At 41.9% G+C, this 18,319-nt stretch overlaps 1 protein-coding gene across 13 annotated transcripts in view; it reads left to right on the top strand.

Annotated features, from left to right (window-relative positions):
* Positions 1-18,319, top strand: part of CADPS2 (calcium dependent secretion activator 2) — an 852,012-nt gene that overhangs the window by 702,171 nt on the left and 131,522 nt on the right. For 9 of the 13 annotated variants that reach the window (XM_077471987.1, XM_077471988.1, XM_077471992.1 and 6 more), the window contains one exon: positions 388-420. The exons of the other annotated variants lie outside the window; for them this stretch is intronic. In XM_077471987.1, the coding sequence (XP_077328113.1) occupies positions 388-420 (33 nt within the window). The remainder of the gene's footprint in view (positions 1-387; positions 421-18,319) is intronic. 13 annotated transcript variants of the gene reach the window in all.

The raw sequence follows: 18,319 nt of genomic DNA on the forward strand, positions 1-18,319 counted from the left end.
AAAAGTTTTTTCCCACAAAATTCCCTCCTAAACTTGGGGTGCGTGTTATACGCCGATAATTACGGTATGTTACTTTTATGCAACATGCATAAGGAACACAGATTATGGAAAATAAAAATGTAAGTTGACAAAGAAATTAATCAGTCAATGCTACTTGACATTGCAATTTATAATAAAATGCATGTTCCACTTTATGAATTAGTGAATTGTATTGTGAATGATTTAATTAGCTTTCTTCACCTGGAAGCTTGATTAGATTACAAGGATGGTGTAATCAAGATAATTATGAACTTGAGAAATTAATACATGCATTATATTCAGGGCTTAGAAGAGCATTCCTTTGATAATAATTTGTATAGCTGTTCACTATTGATTTGTTTCTTTCAGGTGAAAGCGGCTTCAAAATATGTCGAAGTGCCAGTAAGTGATATTTTTCATGTCCACGGGATATGACTATGTAATACAGTAAAATGGTGCAAACCACAGCTACTATACTCATAGTGAGGTAGTCTTTGGCAATCAATCAAAAATGTATCTTTTAATTGACCTAGTAAGGACAAATTGGTTGTCATTGAATACTGCCTCTTGCCTATTCTCACTGATGTTTATTAACTCAATTAAATAAGCCCTGTTGACTTGGTTTTTAATCATACAGTTTGTGATTTCATGCAATCATATGTGGTCATAATAGCATGCTGATATGAATTAATAAATCGCATTCTCTTCAGCAGAACTCTCCATGTTTTATCAGCGTGTGTTTTAGATTTAGGAAGCAGCAGTCATCCAAACATATGATAAATATAGACTGATTGGCAATGAAAGAAAATATACAAAATAACTTCTGCTTGGTGCCATCATTTTAAATAGAGTATAGTTTGGCATATGTGGGCCTACAAAAAATAGGGCACTGCTGGTAGACTCACATTAAAGTGGAACTAAACTGTATCTAAGCACAACAAACCAAAAACTATAATTCATTTTTAATAATCAAAGCAAACGCCCCCATCCGTACCTGTGTGTGTGTATGTATATATATATATATATATATATATATATAATATATATATATGCTTTATTTTGTAGAGAAATCACTTTGAATAACACTACCCTAACATTTCTGGCTGCGGCTACTAAGGGCAGATAATTCATGTAGCATTTACGTTCTGGGTGTGCTTAGCTGGGAAAATGCCCCCCCACACTTCCAGATGTAATAAAAGAAAATTGCTCACTGAAGAAATCTAAAAAAACAAAAAAAAGTAAATATATACTGTATTTATCATACCTCAGGGGACACGGAGTTAGGCTAATATTCATTACCTACTGGGTTATATGCCATCTCTAAGTGAATGGACACTGGTAGACAAAGTCTTAGACAGGAAGTGATCTCCTATACAGGAAGCACTTCAGTTTAAAAAAAAAAGAGAGAGAAGCCGCACTAAAATATTCCCAATTAATCAATCAGGATAATTGATTGAATAACATGATATGTTGAAATTGGTGGGATAAATCCTTATGACACCACAGTGATCCACTCCAAGAAGTGCACCGCTACCATAAGAAAAACTTCCTTACCCAGATGCCAAGTAAAACCAGGCATGTGGCTATAGCCCAGCCAAGGCCTTTACTTGCATATATGATCTTAGGAATAAGTAACACTGGATAGATGGCTGCAATGATTTCACACCGGCACCACTGTGTAAAGTCTGTGATCATCTCGTTCAGCAAAGGACCCAAAAAGAGAGACTAACCATAGCATAATATTGTCTAACATTTTAATTGTAGAAAAAGTAGTACACTTACATTGGTAGGTATAAAATTTGCGTATAAAAACAGAGCCAGTTGGCACGCAAAACAAACACCCATCCTCCTCTAAGAGAGCGTGCTGATGTCAACACGTACCCTCCTCCAGACGCATTTTGTCATACATGACGTGGTCAATGGGGAATGGGCAGTGTATTGACTCACCACCTTATAAACAGAGTCGCGTCTCATTCTGAGTCTCGGCTGCGGGACCAAAGAATGCCATATTAAATATGGGAAACCCTTCCCTACCAAATAGGAACAGGCCTCCCAGGAGGTATTTTATGAATATAAACAACTAAATCTATAAAAAAAAAATATTTAAATTAAAAGCAATGGTGACATCTGTCCACCAAAAACTTCACCTGTGAATCAAAGTGTCAAAAAAAAAACCTTATCTTGTTAACCCATTCATGGAATTGAACAAGTGAGTTTAACAGATAAATAAACCTTCATAAGAATTAAAGGGGACTGTGATTCCCCACATAGATCAACAGATCTATGAATTATTTACTTTGTGTACCCTAAAGCTCCCCTTTATATATTTATATATTACCCATTTTTATTGAATAATTGATAATTCTAAACCAACTCTACATACAGCTAGTGTAAATTAAATAACCCACCCCATAACCTAAAACTGTTTATAAATGACTATATTCTGAATACTACTAATTGAATAATTAATACTAAAACAAGGAACCCTCATGACTAATAATAATCAAATTTTTTTTATAAGTAATATAGCGAAATTAATATATTATAAATAAGAAAAAAATAAATGAATAATCAAAAAGAAATAAAAAATACATAAAATATAAAAATATGTATTTAACTTAAAAATAAATTCTTATAATTAGACCCACACACGTGACTCAGATCAATTTACACTAGTGTCCATTAAGAATTATCCATAAAAGCATTTACATCAACATCTATGTTCAACCCCTAAGGGGCATAGGTCTTAAGCTTATGGATCCAGGATATTTCCTTCACTAGTGCGCTTCCCCTCCAGTTGGGACTGAATTGATCTATGCTCAAAAAGAGGGTGTTGGAAGAAGTTTTATTATGTACAAGCAGATAATGCTTAGACAACGACTGGTTCCTAAATCCAGTTTTAATGTTGGTGATTTGTTCATTAAGAAAAACCAGTAAGGGGTGTTTGGTCCTCTTTATATATTGAAAACCACATGTGCGCTGCAATAAGTAGACCACCCCCACTGTTGAATAGATAAATGGTTTGATTGCATCTTAGTACTGGTGGAAACAAAACTAGTAGTTCTTCTATGAGCACAACTGCTCAGAGAACACACCATACACCTCTTACATTGGTAAAAAAAAACTGTTGATTAAACAAACTGTTCTGGGAGTCTGTGAAAGTTATGAATCGGGAAGATTTGCTCTTAGATAGGCTACCTTGTGTAAATGGGTTCCTTTTATGACCACCTATTCTTTGCAACATAGGAGTATTAAGCAAATATTTTCTAGGCACTGGCATATTGTGAACAATGATAGAGTACTGAAGACCGTGTTACCTGATAAACCACAGGTGGTGTTTAAAGGGGCTTTCTCATTTAGAAATAGCGTGGCCCCAAATATCTTTGACCCATCACTAATAGAATTTTTGTTTTTAATCAACTAACTGTTTTTTACCAATGTAAGAGGTGTTCGCTGAGCCGTTGTGCTCATAGAAGAACTACTAGTTTTGTTTCCACCAGTACTCAGATGCAGTATGCGATCAAACCATTTATTACCTGTTCAACAGTGGGGGTGGTCTACTTATTTCAGTGCCCATGTGGTTTTCAATATATAGGGAGGACCAAACGCCCCCTACAGGTTCGTCTCAACACATCACCAATATTAAAACTGTATTTAGGAACCATGGTGTCTAAGCATTATCTGCTTATACATAATAAAGATCATTCCAACACCCTCTTTTTGGGTATAGATCAATTCAGTCCCAACTGGAGGGGAAGCTCACTAGTGAGGGAAATGTCTTGGATCCCTAAGCTTAAGACCTATGCCCCTTACAAGTTGAACATAGACATTGATGTAAATGCTTTTATAGATGATTCTTAATGGACACTAGTGTGAGCTTGATCTTAGTCACATCTGTGGGTCAAATTAGCAGAATTAATTTTTAAGTTATATACATATATTTGTATGTATTATTTTTTATTATATATTTCTTATTAACCACTTGCCGACCAGCCACTGCAGTTTTACTTCGGCAGAATGGCATGGCTGGGCAAAACTATGTTGCCTTACGCCACGCACCCACGACGTGTGCCCAACCCCTGATGCGAGTGCTGACAGAGCGAGAACCGGGATCCGTGTGTGTAAACACACACACTGATCTGGGTTCTTTCAGGGGAGAGGAGACAGATTGTGTGTTCTTACTATGTATGAACACCGATCTCTCTCCTCCTAGACAGTCCCATCCCCCACAGTTGGAAACAAACATAGGGAACACAGTTAAACCCTTGACCCCCCCCCCCTAGTGTTAACCCCTTCTCTACCACTGACATGTATGCAGTAATCAGAGCATTTTTATAGCACTGATCACTGAACTGTTTCAAAAGTGTCCAATGTGTCTGCCATAATGTCACAGTCCTGTTAAAAAGCGCAGATTGATGCCATTACTAGTAAAAAAAAAAAAAAAAATTATAATAATGCCATAAATCTGTCCCCTATTTTGTAAACGCTATAACTTTTGCACATACCAATCAATATACACTTATTGCATTTTTTTATTTTTTTTTACCAAAAATATCTAAAAGAATACATATCTGCTTAAACTGAGGAAAACGTGTTTTTGATGGGATATTTATTATAGCAAAAACTAAGATATTGTGCTTTTTTTTGAAAATTTGTCGGCCTTCTTTTGTTTATAGCGCTAAAAATAAAAACCATAGAAGCGATCAAATACCAAGAAAACGACAAAAAAGCTATTTTTGTGGGGAAAAAAGGACGTAATTTTGTTTGGGTATAGCGTTGCACGACTATGCAATTATCAGTTAAAGTGACACCGTGCTGAATCGAAAAAATAGCCTGGTCATTGAGCAGTCAAATCCTCCGGGGCTGAAGCGGTTAATTTATTTTATGATTTATAATGTATTAATTATTTTTGGTATATTACTTATATCAAAAAAAATTATTGATTATTAGTCATGAGGGTTACTGGTTTTAATATTAGTTATTCAGTTAGTATTATTCAGAATATAGTCCTTTATCAACAGTTTTTGGTTATGGGGTGGGTTATTTAATTTTCACTTGGTATATGTAGAGTTGGTTTAGAATTATTATCGCTTATCCAATAAAAAATAGTAATATATCACTTAGTTGAAGCTTTAGGGTACACAAAGTAAATAATTCACAGATCTGTTGATCTATGTGCGGAATCACAGTCCCCTTTAATTATTATGAAGGTTTATTTATCTGTTAAACACACTTGTTCAATTCCGTAAATGGGTTAACAAGATGAAGTTTTTATCAGGTTTTTTTGACACTTTGACCCATAGGTGAAGTTTTTGGTGGATAGATGTCACCATTGCTTTTAATTTAATTATAATTCTTTTTTTATATATAGATTTACTTGTTTATATTCATAAAATAGGAACTGGCATCCCAGGTGCAATCTGGTAGGGAGGGTTGCCCATATCTAATATGGCGTTTTTGGTACCGCCCCGAGACTCAGATGGAGGTGTGGCTCTGTTTATAAGGTGGTGAGTCAATCCGCTGCCCGTTCCCCATTCAGCACATCGCGTATACCGAAACACGTCTGGAGGAGGGTACGTGTTGATGTCACCATGCTATCTTACTAGGAGGACGGGTGTTTGTTGTGAACCGTCCGGCTCTGTTTTTATACACGGATTTTAAACCTACCAATGTAAGTGTAATACTTATTTTTCTACAATTAAAAAGTTAGACAATATTATGCTATGGTTAGTCTCTCTGTTTGGGTCCTTTGCTGAACGAGATGATCACAGACTTTACAGTGGTGCTGGTGTGTGAGAAATCATTGCATCCATCTACCCAGTGTTACTTATTCCTAAGATCTTCTGTGCAAGTAAAGGCCTTGGCTGGGCTATAGCCACATGCCTGGTTTTGCTTGCAATCTGTTAAGCAAGTTTTTCTTATGGTGGCGGTGCACTTCTTGGAGTGGATCACTATGGTGTCATTATCATAAGGATTTAGCCCACTGATTTCAATTGGGATTATTTTAGCATGGCTTCTCTCATTTATTTAACCAGTTGTGTATCTCATATTAAGCTGCAGCTTTTCTGATTTCTTGTTGACGCACAATGCGGTTTTAACCCTTTCTACTTTTTTTTTACCATTGTCTGCAAGGTGGATGGGCACGTTTGTTTAGCTCTCTGAGCTCCAGGTCTTTAGTGCCACAAACGGGTTCTTAAATGAATCAAGGGTTTGACCGATTTGATCCATTTGACACAGGCCTAATGCTTAGATTAATGGTACCCGAGCCTCACAAAGAAGATGCAAGGATCCTGCGAGGTTTTGCCTGTAATGCAACCTCCAGGTGCTGGACCCTGCGTAGTGAAATCCTGGACATCAGAGAGCTAAGGCATGTCTGCAGGGTGCTGTACAGATGCAGGGGAGCGGACTTTAAAACATGAAAAGGGCACCCAGTCCTTGAAGGTCCTCAAGTGACAGGAACCCGCCGTGATTGGTGAAGATTGGGCCTTTTCGTTTCTAAGGCTGCCCTGTGTGTGGGGTACCCCAGTGATTGTAACAATCAGCCAAGCTAGCTAGAGGCTGGATACCTGTGTGTGGTGACCTCAGGGGGGAGTTTTGGGCTAGCTGTGGGTGTTTGCAAAGATTACCTTTTTTTTTTTTTTCTTGTCTGGCTATTTTTTCCTTAATGGATGGTCTGCGCACAAGGGAGCGCCATTGCACAAGGGAGCGCCATTGCACATCTTGGTTCGACATGGCACACATGTGTTCGCCAAGGTGCTCAGGAGATCGCGGTTGTTTGGAGGCCATGGTGCATGCAGCTTTGCCTGCAGATTTGCGTCATGGGCGAATACAGCTGTACACGTTTGCTGGGGCCGTGCATATGCATGCGCATGCTCAGGAATGTCCCGGCACACAGCCAGCTTATTTAAGCTCGGTATGCCAAGCATGCACTGCTTCCAGAGGGCCGCTGTGGGACACAGAGCATGCTCTGAACCAGACATTTTCAGCGGTTCATTTCTCCTTACGCAGGTCACATGAGTCACCAGGTGTTGCTTGCCAGGCTAAGGTGCTTAGGATTGTTGCATATGGGGCTTGGTGATCCATATTAAGGGGTCTCTCTTTTGGAGTATGTATACACTGTAATACTAAGCCCAGGTAATCCTTTTGTGGCTTGCAATGTCTTCAAAAAAGAGAAGCAAGGTTAACACTACAGGGAAAGGCACACCTATGTCGTCAATAGCTCCTGAGGAGCCTAGTCATATTCCTAGTGTTCTATCCCCTGAGAGACCCGAGGCTTCCATGCCACTTCCATGAGCCACTGCACCTACCTGGTATTGTACCTACAGTCAGCACTGCTGATTCACCCTTTATCACCAAGTATGAACTGTCCTCAGCCCTAGCTGGGTTAGAGCACAGGATTGCTGGCATGATTGCCTCCATCCTGCAGGGTGGCAAGAAGCATGACAGATCCCCCTCCCCTGAGCCTCCTAATTTGGAGCAGGAATAGGTTGAGGATGGGGAAGAGCTAAATGCCAAGGATTCGGTTGAGGGCCTGGCAGATGAGTCTTCTATGCAATCTGGGCCAGAAGATGTCCAGTTGGTATCTGCCTCTCAGTTTCAGAGGCTTTTGATCCAGATTCTTACCGAGATGGTTCATTCTGCCTTTAATTTGCCTCCTGCAGAGGTTCCTGAGCCCCTTGGTCCTCTTTGGTGTCCCTGAGGCCTCCTCAGGTCACGCAGGCTTTCCTCTTGCACCCACTGTTGGAACAGGCTGTGTATGCTGATTGGGAACATCCTAACAGGATTTTCATTCCTCCAAAGAGGTTTTCCCTTTTATATTCCATGGTGGTGAGGTTCGTTAAGAGATGAAGCATGCAAGCCGTAGATGCAGCAGTCTCTTCCTTAAACAAGAACTTAGCTTGTCCGGTGGATAACGCACAGGGCTTGAAGGACCCTGACCAGAAACTGGAGTCATTATTAAAGGCTTCCTTTTTTTGGCCAGTTCAGCTATTCAGCCAGCTGTGGCAGCAATTGGAGTCTGCCAGTCCTTTAAGGATCAGGTCAGATGGCCTGACAGGCCTAACCAAGAGGATGATCCTACTGAAATCAGAGCAGATATACTTTGAACGCTGTGTTTTGCTGTTGATGCATTAAAGGATTCAATACAGCAGGTTTCTCATTTGGCTCTCCTGTCTGTACACATGCACAGACTTTTGTGGCTTTAGAACTGGTCAGCCGAGCTTCCTTGTAAGGAGTTATTGGTAGGTTTCCCCTAAACGTTTGGTGTTGATTTTGACAAGTATATCAAAAAGAGCAGGGAGCACTTCCTCAGGTTCCTCTGCCAACAGGGCGCTAGAGCCAGGGACAAGCCACAGGGCCAGAAGAAACCCTGGGTCCAAAACTTTTTTTTTTTCCAAAACTTTTCTAAACCCAGCACCAAGCCCTCATTTTGAGGGGACGCCCCCGTCTATTGGGTGGGGGGAAGGCTGCTGCACTTTGCAGACATTTGGAGTACAGTGGTTCAGGACAAGTGGGTCACCTCAACAGTATCCTGTGGTTACAAGCTGGAGTTACAGGGGGTTCCCCCTCAGAGGTTTCTAAGATCCAACGTTCCCTCAGAAGCTTCCAAAAACCAAACTGGGATACAAGGCCCACTTTGGACCAAATATATTAATCCTGTCCTTTCGGATGGCGTCTGTCCGCTCAGTAGTAGCCTCACTCCAGATGGGAGACTTTCTAGCCTCCATCAATATCAAGGATGCAAATTTACACGTACCTATCTTTTCAACCTCACCAGAGGTTCCTGCAATTTTGCAGTAGAGGAAAATCATTTTCAGTTTGTGGCTCTGCTCTTCGGGCTTGCTACCGCACCCCCCCCCCCCCCCAGTGTTCACAAAGGTCCTAGCACCAGTATTGGGTCTTTTAAGGGCCCAGGGGATCTTGGTGCTCGGGTACCTGGACGACCTCCTGCTCAGAGATCACTCACTACAGGCTCTAGAACAGAGCATAGCCTGCACAGTGTGGTATTTGGAAAGTTTGGGCTGGGTCATAAATACCGAAAAGTCAGCCTTGAGACCAGCTCCTAGTCTGAAGAGCTGTCAGCCACCAGCAGATCTGCTCGGGGGCATGGTCCCTACACCCAAGGGTGTTCCAAGGAAATTTGTCAGCATTGGGGATGGCCAGATGTTGCTCTATTGGCATCAGGTTCAAAACAAGCTACATCAGTTTGTGTCCCAAACAAGGGATCCCCTGGCAGTTGGAGCAGATGCTCTGGTAGTTCCATGGAGTCAGTACTCCCTGGTTTACGCTTTCCCCCGATCCCTCTCCTTACACATTTGTTGTGCAGGATTCGAACAGAGGGGTTCCAGTCATTCTGGTGGCACCAGCCAGGCCCAGAAGACCCTGGTTTCTGGAGATTGTGAAATTGGCAATAGATGGGCCATGGATGCTTCCATGCCACCCCGATCTACTGTCTCAGGGTCCTATATTTCACCCCAATTTACAGTCTCTAAATTTGACAGCATGGCTATTGAAGCCATGGTGCTGAATGATCTTGGCATTTCGGGACCAGTGGTGTCTACCCTAGTGAAAGTTAGGGAAGCAGGCACTAGGAAGATCTATCATAAGGTCTGAAAGACTTCTATTGCTTGGTGTGAAGCCAGAAAATTGCATCCTCAGAATCACATGATTGGAAGAATCCACTCTTTTCTACAAGCGGCTGTGGAAATTACAATCAGAGATTAGGTTTCAACACTGTCAGTATTCTTCCAAAGGCTTTTAGCCTCCCATTTGTTGGTCCAAACCTTTATGCAGGGGGCAGCCCGTTGGCTTCTTCCCATTAGATGTGTCCTTGGGACTTAAATTTGGTGCTGTCTGTGTTACAGAAACAACCATTTGAGCCTATCAAGGAAATTCCATTAGCCTTGCTGTCATGCATGCTAGCCTTCCTGATGGCCATCTCCACTAGATGGCTGCCGGAATTGGTGGAACTTTCATATAGGGAACCATACCTAATTCTTCACCACGACAAGGTGGTGTTGCGTCCTATTCCATCCTTCTTGCCTAAAGTTCTGTCGGACTTTCATTTAAATCAGGACATTGTTTTGCCGCCTTTTTTCTCTCAGCCTCTTTCGGCGGAAGAGAAACAACTGCATTCCTTTGATGTCATCAGAGTTTATTTGTCTAGATCTGCAGAGGTCCGAGGATCAGACTCCTTTTTTGTTTTACCAGAAGGACTTAAGAAGGGGCAGGCAGCTTCCATTGCCAATTGTCCATCAGTCATTCAGGCCTATGGTCTGAAACATAAGGCTCCTCCCTTTAGGGTGAGAGCTCATTCTACCAAGGATGTAGGAACCTCCAGGGCTTTTTCAGCATCAGGTATCTGTGGCTCAGATTTGTAAGACTGCTACCTGGTCTTCAGTGCATACATTCACAAAATGTCATCACAACGATGTTCAAGCTGCTGAAGATTCGGCTTTTGGCCGCAGTGAACTGCGGGCTGACGTATAAGGTCTGGTGGCTATTGTTTGGCAGGGTGTCTCCTTCCCCTCAAGGCTATTGCTCTGGGAAACCCCAGTGGGTAACGAATATTAGCCTAACACTGTGTCCCATGATGTATGATAAAGAAAATAGGATTTTTTGGAAAATACTTTTCTTTGAGTACATCAAAGGACACAGGATCCTCCCCTCTTTTTGAGAATTCAGTGTATTCCTGTATGGGAGGGGTTATATAGGGGATCACTTCCTGTCTAAGACTTTGTCTACCAGTGTCCTTTCACCTAGAGATGGCTTATAACCCAGTAGGTAATGAATATTAGCCTAACTCTGTCCCATGATGTACTCAAAGAAAAAGATTTTACAGGTAAGTATAACAAAATATATATATATATATATATATATATATATATATATATTATATATTTTTACCAATGCCACCAACATAAGGATTAAAAATAGTCAATGTTGATTGACAAAGTGAAGTTCTGCTTTATGTTCATAAAGGATTTTAAGGCTGTAAGGAACATTTAGAGGAGACTGGGATTTAATAATTATTGCTACATGTTTGTTTAATGGATTTACCAATCAAATCTGGTGAATTATTTATTGTGAATATTGTGTAATGTTGAGTAGATTTCGTGCCTGATAATTATACATATTTCTTGCACCTTTTGTTAACCCCATTAATGCTGCCTTTTATTGTTTGCATAGTCAAAATATATATTTTTTGTTGTCTTAATAAATGTGCACAGTTCTTATTGGCAGTCTATAGAAAATAGCATAGGAGGTCCTGTGTATGACCATTTTTTTCTAATGTAGTAGAGACATTTCAAAAAGTGTAAGACGTTAGGAAAAAATAGTTACATGTAGTACCACACTGCTCAGTACCTCCTTAGGAAGCGTTCAATTCTGTTAAGCAGTGAGCACTAGACTGAAGGGTTCCCTAAGGAATTGTTGAAAACCTCCTCATGGTCCCCTAGAGCCAAGCGGCAACATTGTTTTTCTCAGTGCACTTTTCCAGTTGGGAGAAGGAGGTCTGTAACCTAGTAACCCTCGCACTAGAAACCCAAATATTTTCCCATTTGTTGTAAACAGTAGTCTTGAAAAATGTTATACTGTGTTTAATCACACTTAGTTCTGAGGTTGCCAGACTGGCTCGTTTCCAGGCTTGATGGGCTGATTTGGAAAGCTGTTGGTTATTTTTTGTACATGCTACCCTCTATATTTACTTTCCTGATCTGCAAAACACACTGGTGAAAACAGAAATAAAGAATTAAAAAAAGTCTTACTTTTACTGGCAGTCAGTTGCCTGACTTGTACAAATAGATGTACAATAGATTTGGTTGTTTTGTAGGCAAACTATGTAACATTATACCAATACTTGGTCTGAATGAACCTTTGGTTGTTATGTACATTGCAGATAAAATTATAGCTATGAGCTTGTTTAGCTCTCTGTTAAAATTGTTGGAAGTGTTATTGATTTGAATCGGTTACAATGAGAGTGAACTCATATTTCTTTAATTATTTTTTAGTATTATTTGATGTCATTTATGTAGCTTTGACTTTGTACAGCACATCTGTTTTTATAAGGTTACGGGGAAAACTGCAAAAACCCACTTGCTGTGTGGCTAACAGCACCATTGATGATTGTATTTTTTTTTCTTAACCACTTGCCGACCGCCGCACGCCGATGTACGTCGGCAGAATGGCACGGGCAGGCATAAGCACATACATGTACGTCCTTTGCCTCCCGCGGGTCGGGGGCCCGATCGGGCCCCCGCCCGGTGCCTGCGGCGGTCGGTTTTCGTTCGGGAGCGATCCCGGACGAGGGGACGGCCATCCATTCATGGCCACCCCCTCGCGATCGCTCCCGACGAATGGAAATCCCCGGTGACATCACTTCCTCTCCTGTAATGTAAACACAGGAGAGGAAGTGATGTATTCTCTCCTCCGTGTCGGTATTTTTCGTTCCGACACGGAGGAGAGCGGATCAGTGAGTTGCACCAACACATCCCACACACAGTAGAACATGCCAGGCACACTCACACCCCCCCTTTACCCCCCGATCACCCCCCCAATTACCCCTGCCCCCCAGTCACAGTGACACCAATGTCATTTTTTTTTTTTTTTTTTGCATTGGTGTCATTTGTGACTGTAATAACTGTTAGGGCAGTTAGGGTTAGCCCCCTTTAGTTCTAATGTACCCCCCTAACCCCCCCAATAAAGGTTTAACCCCGTGATCACCCCCCGTCGCCAGTGTCACTAAGGCTGGGTTCACATTGCAGCGGTTTATGAGAACGAATGTGATTCGCACCGCACTGCAGTGCAAATCACATCCGATCTCTGTGCGATTCGAGTTCAGCCATTCGCCGCACCCGCCGCACCCGCCACACCCGCCGCACCCGCCGCAAATTCGCACGGGACCCTTTTTTTGGCCCGCAGCAGAATCGGATCGCATGGGTGTTCACACCATGCGATCCGAGTTTGCAGATCGCACTGCGATATGCGAACTGATCTGGGGGTGTCAGTAACATTTCACTGACACTCCCAGCAGTTCGCATAGGGCAGTGTGAACTGCCGCCGGGAGGCATGCGATGCGGGAACCCGCCGCGGATTCGCGGCGTTTCCGCATCGCTCCAGTGTGAACCCAGCCTAATAAGCGATCATTTTTCTGATCGCCGTATTAGTGTCACAGGTGACGCTAGTTAGGCAGGTAGGTATTTAGGTTCGCCGCAGCTTTTTATAGCGCTAGGGACCCCCATATACTACCGCATAAAGCCCCCTGATTGCCCCCTAGTTAACCCTTTCACCAGTGATCACCATATAACTGTTACAGGTGACGCTGGTTGGTTAGTTATTTTTTTATAGTTTCAGGGCACCCGCCATTTATTACCTAATAAAGGTTTAACCCCCTGATCACCCGGCAGGTGTCATTTGTGACTAATAACTGTTAGGGCAGTTAGGGTTAGCCCCCTTTAGTTCTAAGGTACCCCCCTAACCCCCCCAATAAAGGTTTAACCCCGTGATCACCCCCCGTCGCCAGTGTCACTAAGGCTGGGTTCACATTGCAGCGGTTTATGAGAACGGATGTGATTCGCACCGCACTGCAGTGCAAATCACATCCGATCTCTGTGCGATTCGAGTTCAGCTATACAGATAGTATGGCTGAATTCGTGTCGCACCCGCCGCACCCGCCGCAAACTCGCACGGGACCCTTTTTTTGGTCCGCAGCAGAATCGGATCGCATGGGTGTTCACACCATGCGATCCAAGTTTGCAGATCGCACTGCGATATGCGAACTGATCTGGGGGTGTCATTAACATTTCACTGACACTCCCAGCAGTTCGCATAGGGCAGTGTGAACTGCCGCCGGGAGGCATGCGATGCGGGAACCCGCCGCGCATTCGTGGCGTTCCCGCATCGCTCCAGTGTGAACCCAGCCTAATAAGCGATCGTTTTTCTGATCGCTGTATTAGTGTCACAGGTGACGCTAGTTAGGCAGGTAGGTATTTAGGTTCGCCGCAGCTTTTTATAGCGCCAGGGACCCCCATATACTACCGCATAAAGCCCCCTGATTGCCCCCTAGTTAACCCTTTCACCAGTGATCACCATATAACTGTTACAGGTGACGCTGGTTGGTTAGTTATTTTTTTATAGTTTCAGGGCACCCGCCATTTATTACCTAGTCTCACTAGTGTACCCCTAAATTTAGGGGTGTCTACTTTCTAAAATGGGGTCATTTGGGGGGGGGGGGGGTTTGTGCCATCTTGGCATTTTATGGCCTTCAAAACTGTAACGCCCTTAGAAAGCCTGAAGGCGGTGCTTGGTTTTTGGGGCCCCGTACGCGGCTAGGCTCCCAAAAAGTCCCACATATGTGGTATCCCCGTACTCAGGAGAAGCAGCAGAATTTATTTTGGGGTGTCATTTCACATATGCCCATGGCATGCGTGAGCAATATATCATTTAGTGACAACTTTGTGAAAAAAAAAAAAAGTTTGTAATTTTCCCGCAACTTGTGGCAAAATATAAAATATTCCATGGACTCAACATGCCTCTCAGCAAATAGCTTGGGGTGTCTACTTTCTAAAATGGGGTCATTTGTGGGGGTTTTGTGCCATCTTGGCATTTTATGGCCTTCAAAACTGTAATAGGTAGTGAGAAGTGAACTCAAAAAATTACGCCCTTAGAAAGCCTGAAGGCGGTGCTTGGTTTTCGGGGCCCCGTACGCGGCTAGGCTCCCAAAAAGTCCCACATATGTGGTATCCCCGTACTCAGGAGAAGCAGCAGAATTTATTTTGGGGTGTCATTTCACATATGCCCATGGCATGCATGAGCAATATATCATTTAGTGACAACTTTGTGAAAAAAAAAAAAAAAAAAAAAAAGTTTGTAATTTTCCCGCAACTTGTGGCAAAATATAAAATATTCCATGGACTCAACATGCCTCTCAGCAAATAGCTTGGGGTGTCTACTTTCTAAAATGGGGTCATTTGTGGGGGTTTTGTGCCATCTTGGCATTTTATGGCCTTCAAAACTGTAATAGGTAGTGAGGCGTGAAATCAAAAATTTACGCCCTTAGAAAGCCTGAAGGCGGTGCTTGGTTTTCGGGGCCCTGTACGCGGCTAGGCTCCCAAAAAGTCCCACATATGTGGTATCCCCGTACTCAGGAGAAGCAGCAGAATTTATTTTGGGGTGTCATTTCACATACGCCCATAGCATGTGTGAGCAATATATCATTTAGTGACAACTTTGTGTAAAAAAAAAAAAAAAATTTTTTTTTTGTCATTATTCAATCGCTTGAGGCAAAAAAATAAAATATTCAATGGGCTCAACATGCCTCTTATCAATTTCCTTAGGGGGTCTACTTTCCAAAATGGGGTCATTTGGGGGGGTTTTGTACTGCCCTGTCATTTTAGCACCTCAAGAAATGAGATAGGCAGTCGTAAACTAAAAGCTGCGTAAATTCCAGAAAACGTACCTTAGTTTGTAGATGTGACAACTTTTGCGCAAACCAATAAATATACAATTATTGACTTTTTTTTTACCAAAGACATGTGGCTGAATACATTTTGGCCTAAATGTATGACTAAAATTGAGTTTATTGGATTTTTCTAATAACAAAAAGTAGAAAATATCATTTTTTTTCAAAATTTGCGGTCTTTTTACGTTTATATCGCAAAAAATAAAAATCGCAGAGGCAATCAAATACCATCAAAAGAAAGCTCTATTTGTGGGAAGAAAAGGACGCAAATTTTGTTTGGGTACAACATTGCATGACCGCGCAATTACCAGTTAAAGCAGCGCAGTGCCAAAGTGTAAAAAGACCTCTGGTCATTTACCAGCAAAATGGTCCGGTCTGAAAGTGGTTAAGTTAATCACAATTTTTGTATGTCTAGGGATAAACACGACAAAACAAAGATATGTTAACAATGCTTTAAACATACCACCTATTTCCTAACTGTAGCATTACAGTACAATATGTGAGATCTATAGTGTAATATTGTAGTCAGATTTATTGCACATTTTTAAATGTAAAACTATATCTAATCAATTATAAGTCGAATATGTCTGCTTAATAGCATGCTTCACAAGGCTTTCATTTTTGACTAAATACAATTTGTAGTGTTGCATGCAGTAGTTTCAGTGCGTACTGGGGCAGTTTTGCCATTTTTCACATTCATGTTAAAATCAGCATTTTTTTAACTAGAAAATTAATTAGAACTCTCAAATATTATATATTTTCTGAAAGCAAAAGCGCTGGAGAATAAAACTGATAATGTGAATCTTGTGAGCTGCTATACTGATGTATTCCTATTTGAAAACATATAAGCATATTTTACACTGGAGGACAAATAGTGCTACACCTTGTGTTAATCAACCTGGAGAATAAGAGTTTATCAAAGGAAAAAATACACTTAAGTGAATTTTGTGCACAAAAACACAATATAATACCCAATTTTTGGTAAAATATGTTGTGTTGAATAAATAGATAGAAAATATGTCAACATTTAAAATTGTGCACACCTGTGAAACAAACTATGGTACCTAAATTTGTCCTTGGGCATTGCTTTAAATGCCTTTATAGGTTATCAATTTAGAACTAAAGTGGTATTAAACCCAAAAGCAAAAAAAAAATAGCAAACTTATTATATATTTTAGTCTAACAAATCTTAGATGTGATGGCTGCATTCGTTTCCTTCTTTCTTCATCTGGTGATACAACCAATAAGTCCGTTTTTTTTTTTTTTTTTTTTTTAAGTTTTCTTGCAGATGTAACAGTTTACAGTGATGAGACAAACCATTTAACACTGACAGGGGTGCTTACAATGATCAACTTTTATTTATGTAAAACCTTTATCCCAAATGGAAAAACGGTTGCTGTAACTGCTTATAAAGTGTTAGCTGGAGTTTGGCTTTAATTTGTGTATTTAAATTTGCAAGTATGTCTAACACTCCCCTCCCCCAGATTGACAGTGCTGCTGTCCATATGTGCTCCTTCATCCAGATTGGGGGCACTCCGTGCATACACAGGCTTTTAGGAGTTGTAAGTGGCAAAAGCATTTTCAAGCTGTAAAAAAAAAAAAAAAAAAAAAAAAAAAAAAAGGCCAGTGTGGGCTGTGGACCATCATTACAGCTGTAAAAACGTCTGATGCTGGTAAAAGCTGCTAAACACAGCTTAACGCTAGATACAGCCACGTTAAGCCTCGTTAAGCTTTTTCTTTTTTCTTTTTTTTTACGTGTCAAAATGAATAGTTTCCTATGAGAGCCCATTGATTTAAAAAGCAGTCGCACCACAAGTCGGATCATGAAGATCTGACTTGCGGTGCAGCTTGTGCGCTGAGGATCTTGAAGGGGAACCCTCACCAAAATGAAAAAATAAAACTGGTGTGAGGTCCACCCCAAGAGCATATCAGACCCTTCGGTCTGGTATGGATTTTAAGAGGAACCCCCATGCCAAGAAAAAATTGGCATAGGGTCCCCTCAAGATCCATACCAGACCCTTCTCTGACCATGCAGCCTGGCAGGCCAGGAAAGGGGGGACAAGCAAGCGCCCCCCCCACTCTGGACCATACCATGCCATATGCCCTCAACATGGGGGGGTGGGTGCACCTTGTCCCCCATGTTGATGGGGACATGGGTCCCTTCCCAACAACCCTGGCCAGTGGTTGTCGGGGTCTGCGGGGGGCTTATCAGAATCTGGAAGTCCTCTTTACCAAGGGGCCCCCAGATCCCTGCTCCCACCCTATGTGCATGAGTTTGGGGTACATTGTACCCATACCCATTCACCCAAAACAAAGTGTCAAAAATAAAAACTGTACACAGGTTTTTGGCAAAGTAATTTATTAAAGCAGCTCCGACGTCTCTCCTGATTTATTTTCCCTCCGGCAATGTCTTCATCCTTCGGGTTCTTCCGATGTCTTCTCCCTCTGCCGGTTATCCTCTCTCCGCTGATGTCTTCTCCCTCTGTTGGTTATCCTCTCTCCGCTGATGTCTTCTCCCTCTGCCGGTTATCCTCTCTCTCTGCTGTCTTCTCCCTCTGTTGTTCCTCCGATGTTCTCCCAATGCTCCCTCCCACTGTAATGCTGGGTCCGCCGTGTGCCATTACCTATATAGGCATGGGGTGGGGCCACCTGGTGGTCATTTGGAGGATCCGCCCCTTGTGACATCACCGCCGGGGGCACAATGGAGTAGTGACTCCTGATTGATAAGCTACATTTTTGATTCTGGGTTTACTGTCGCTTTAAGTGTAAACTATGGTGCCAGAAATATATCTCTCACTTTGACGTTTGTAGGGATACCTCACATGTGTGATGCAATCACTGTTT

The sequence above is a fragment of the Lithobates pipiens genome, unplaced genomic scaffold, assembly GCF_037356315.1.
Source record: "Lithobates pipiens isolate NorthernLeopardFrog02 unplaced genomic scaffold, aLitPip1_a1.2 Scaffold_8, whole genome shotgun sequence".
Classification (NCBI taxonomy): Eukaryota; Metazoa; Chordata; class Amphibia; order Anura; family Ranidae; genus Lithobates; species Lithobates pipiens.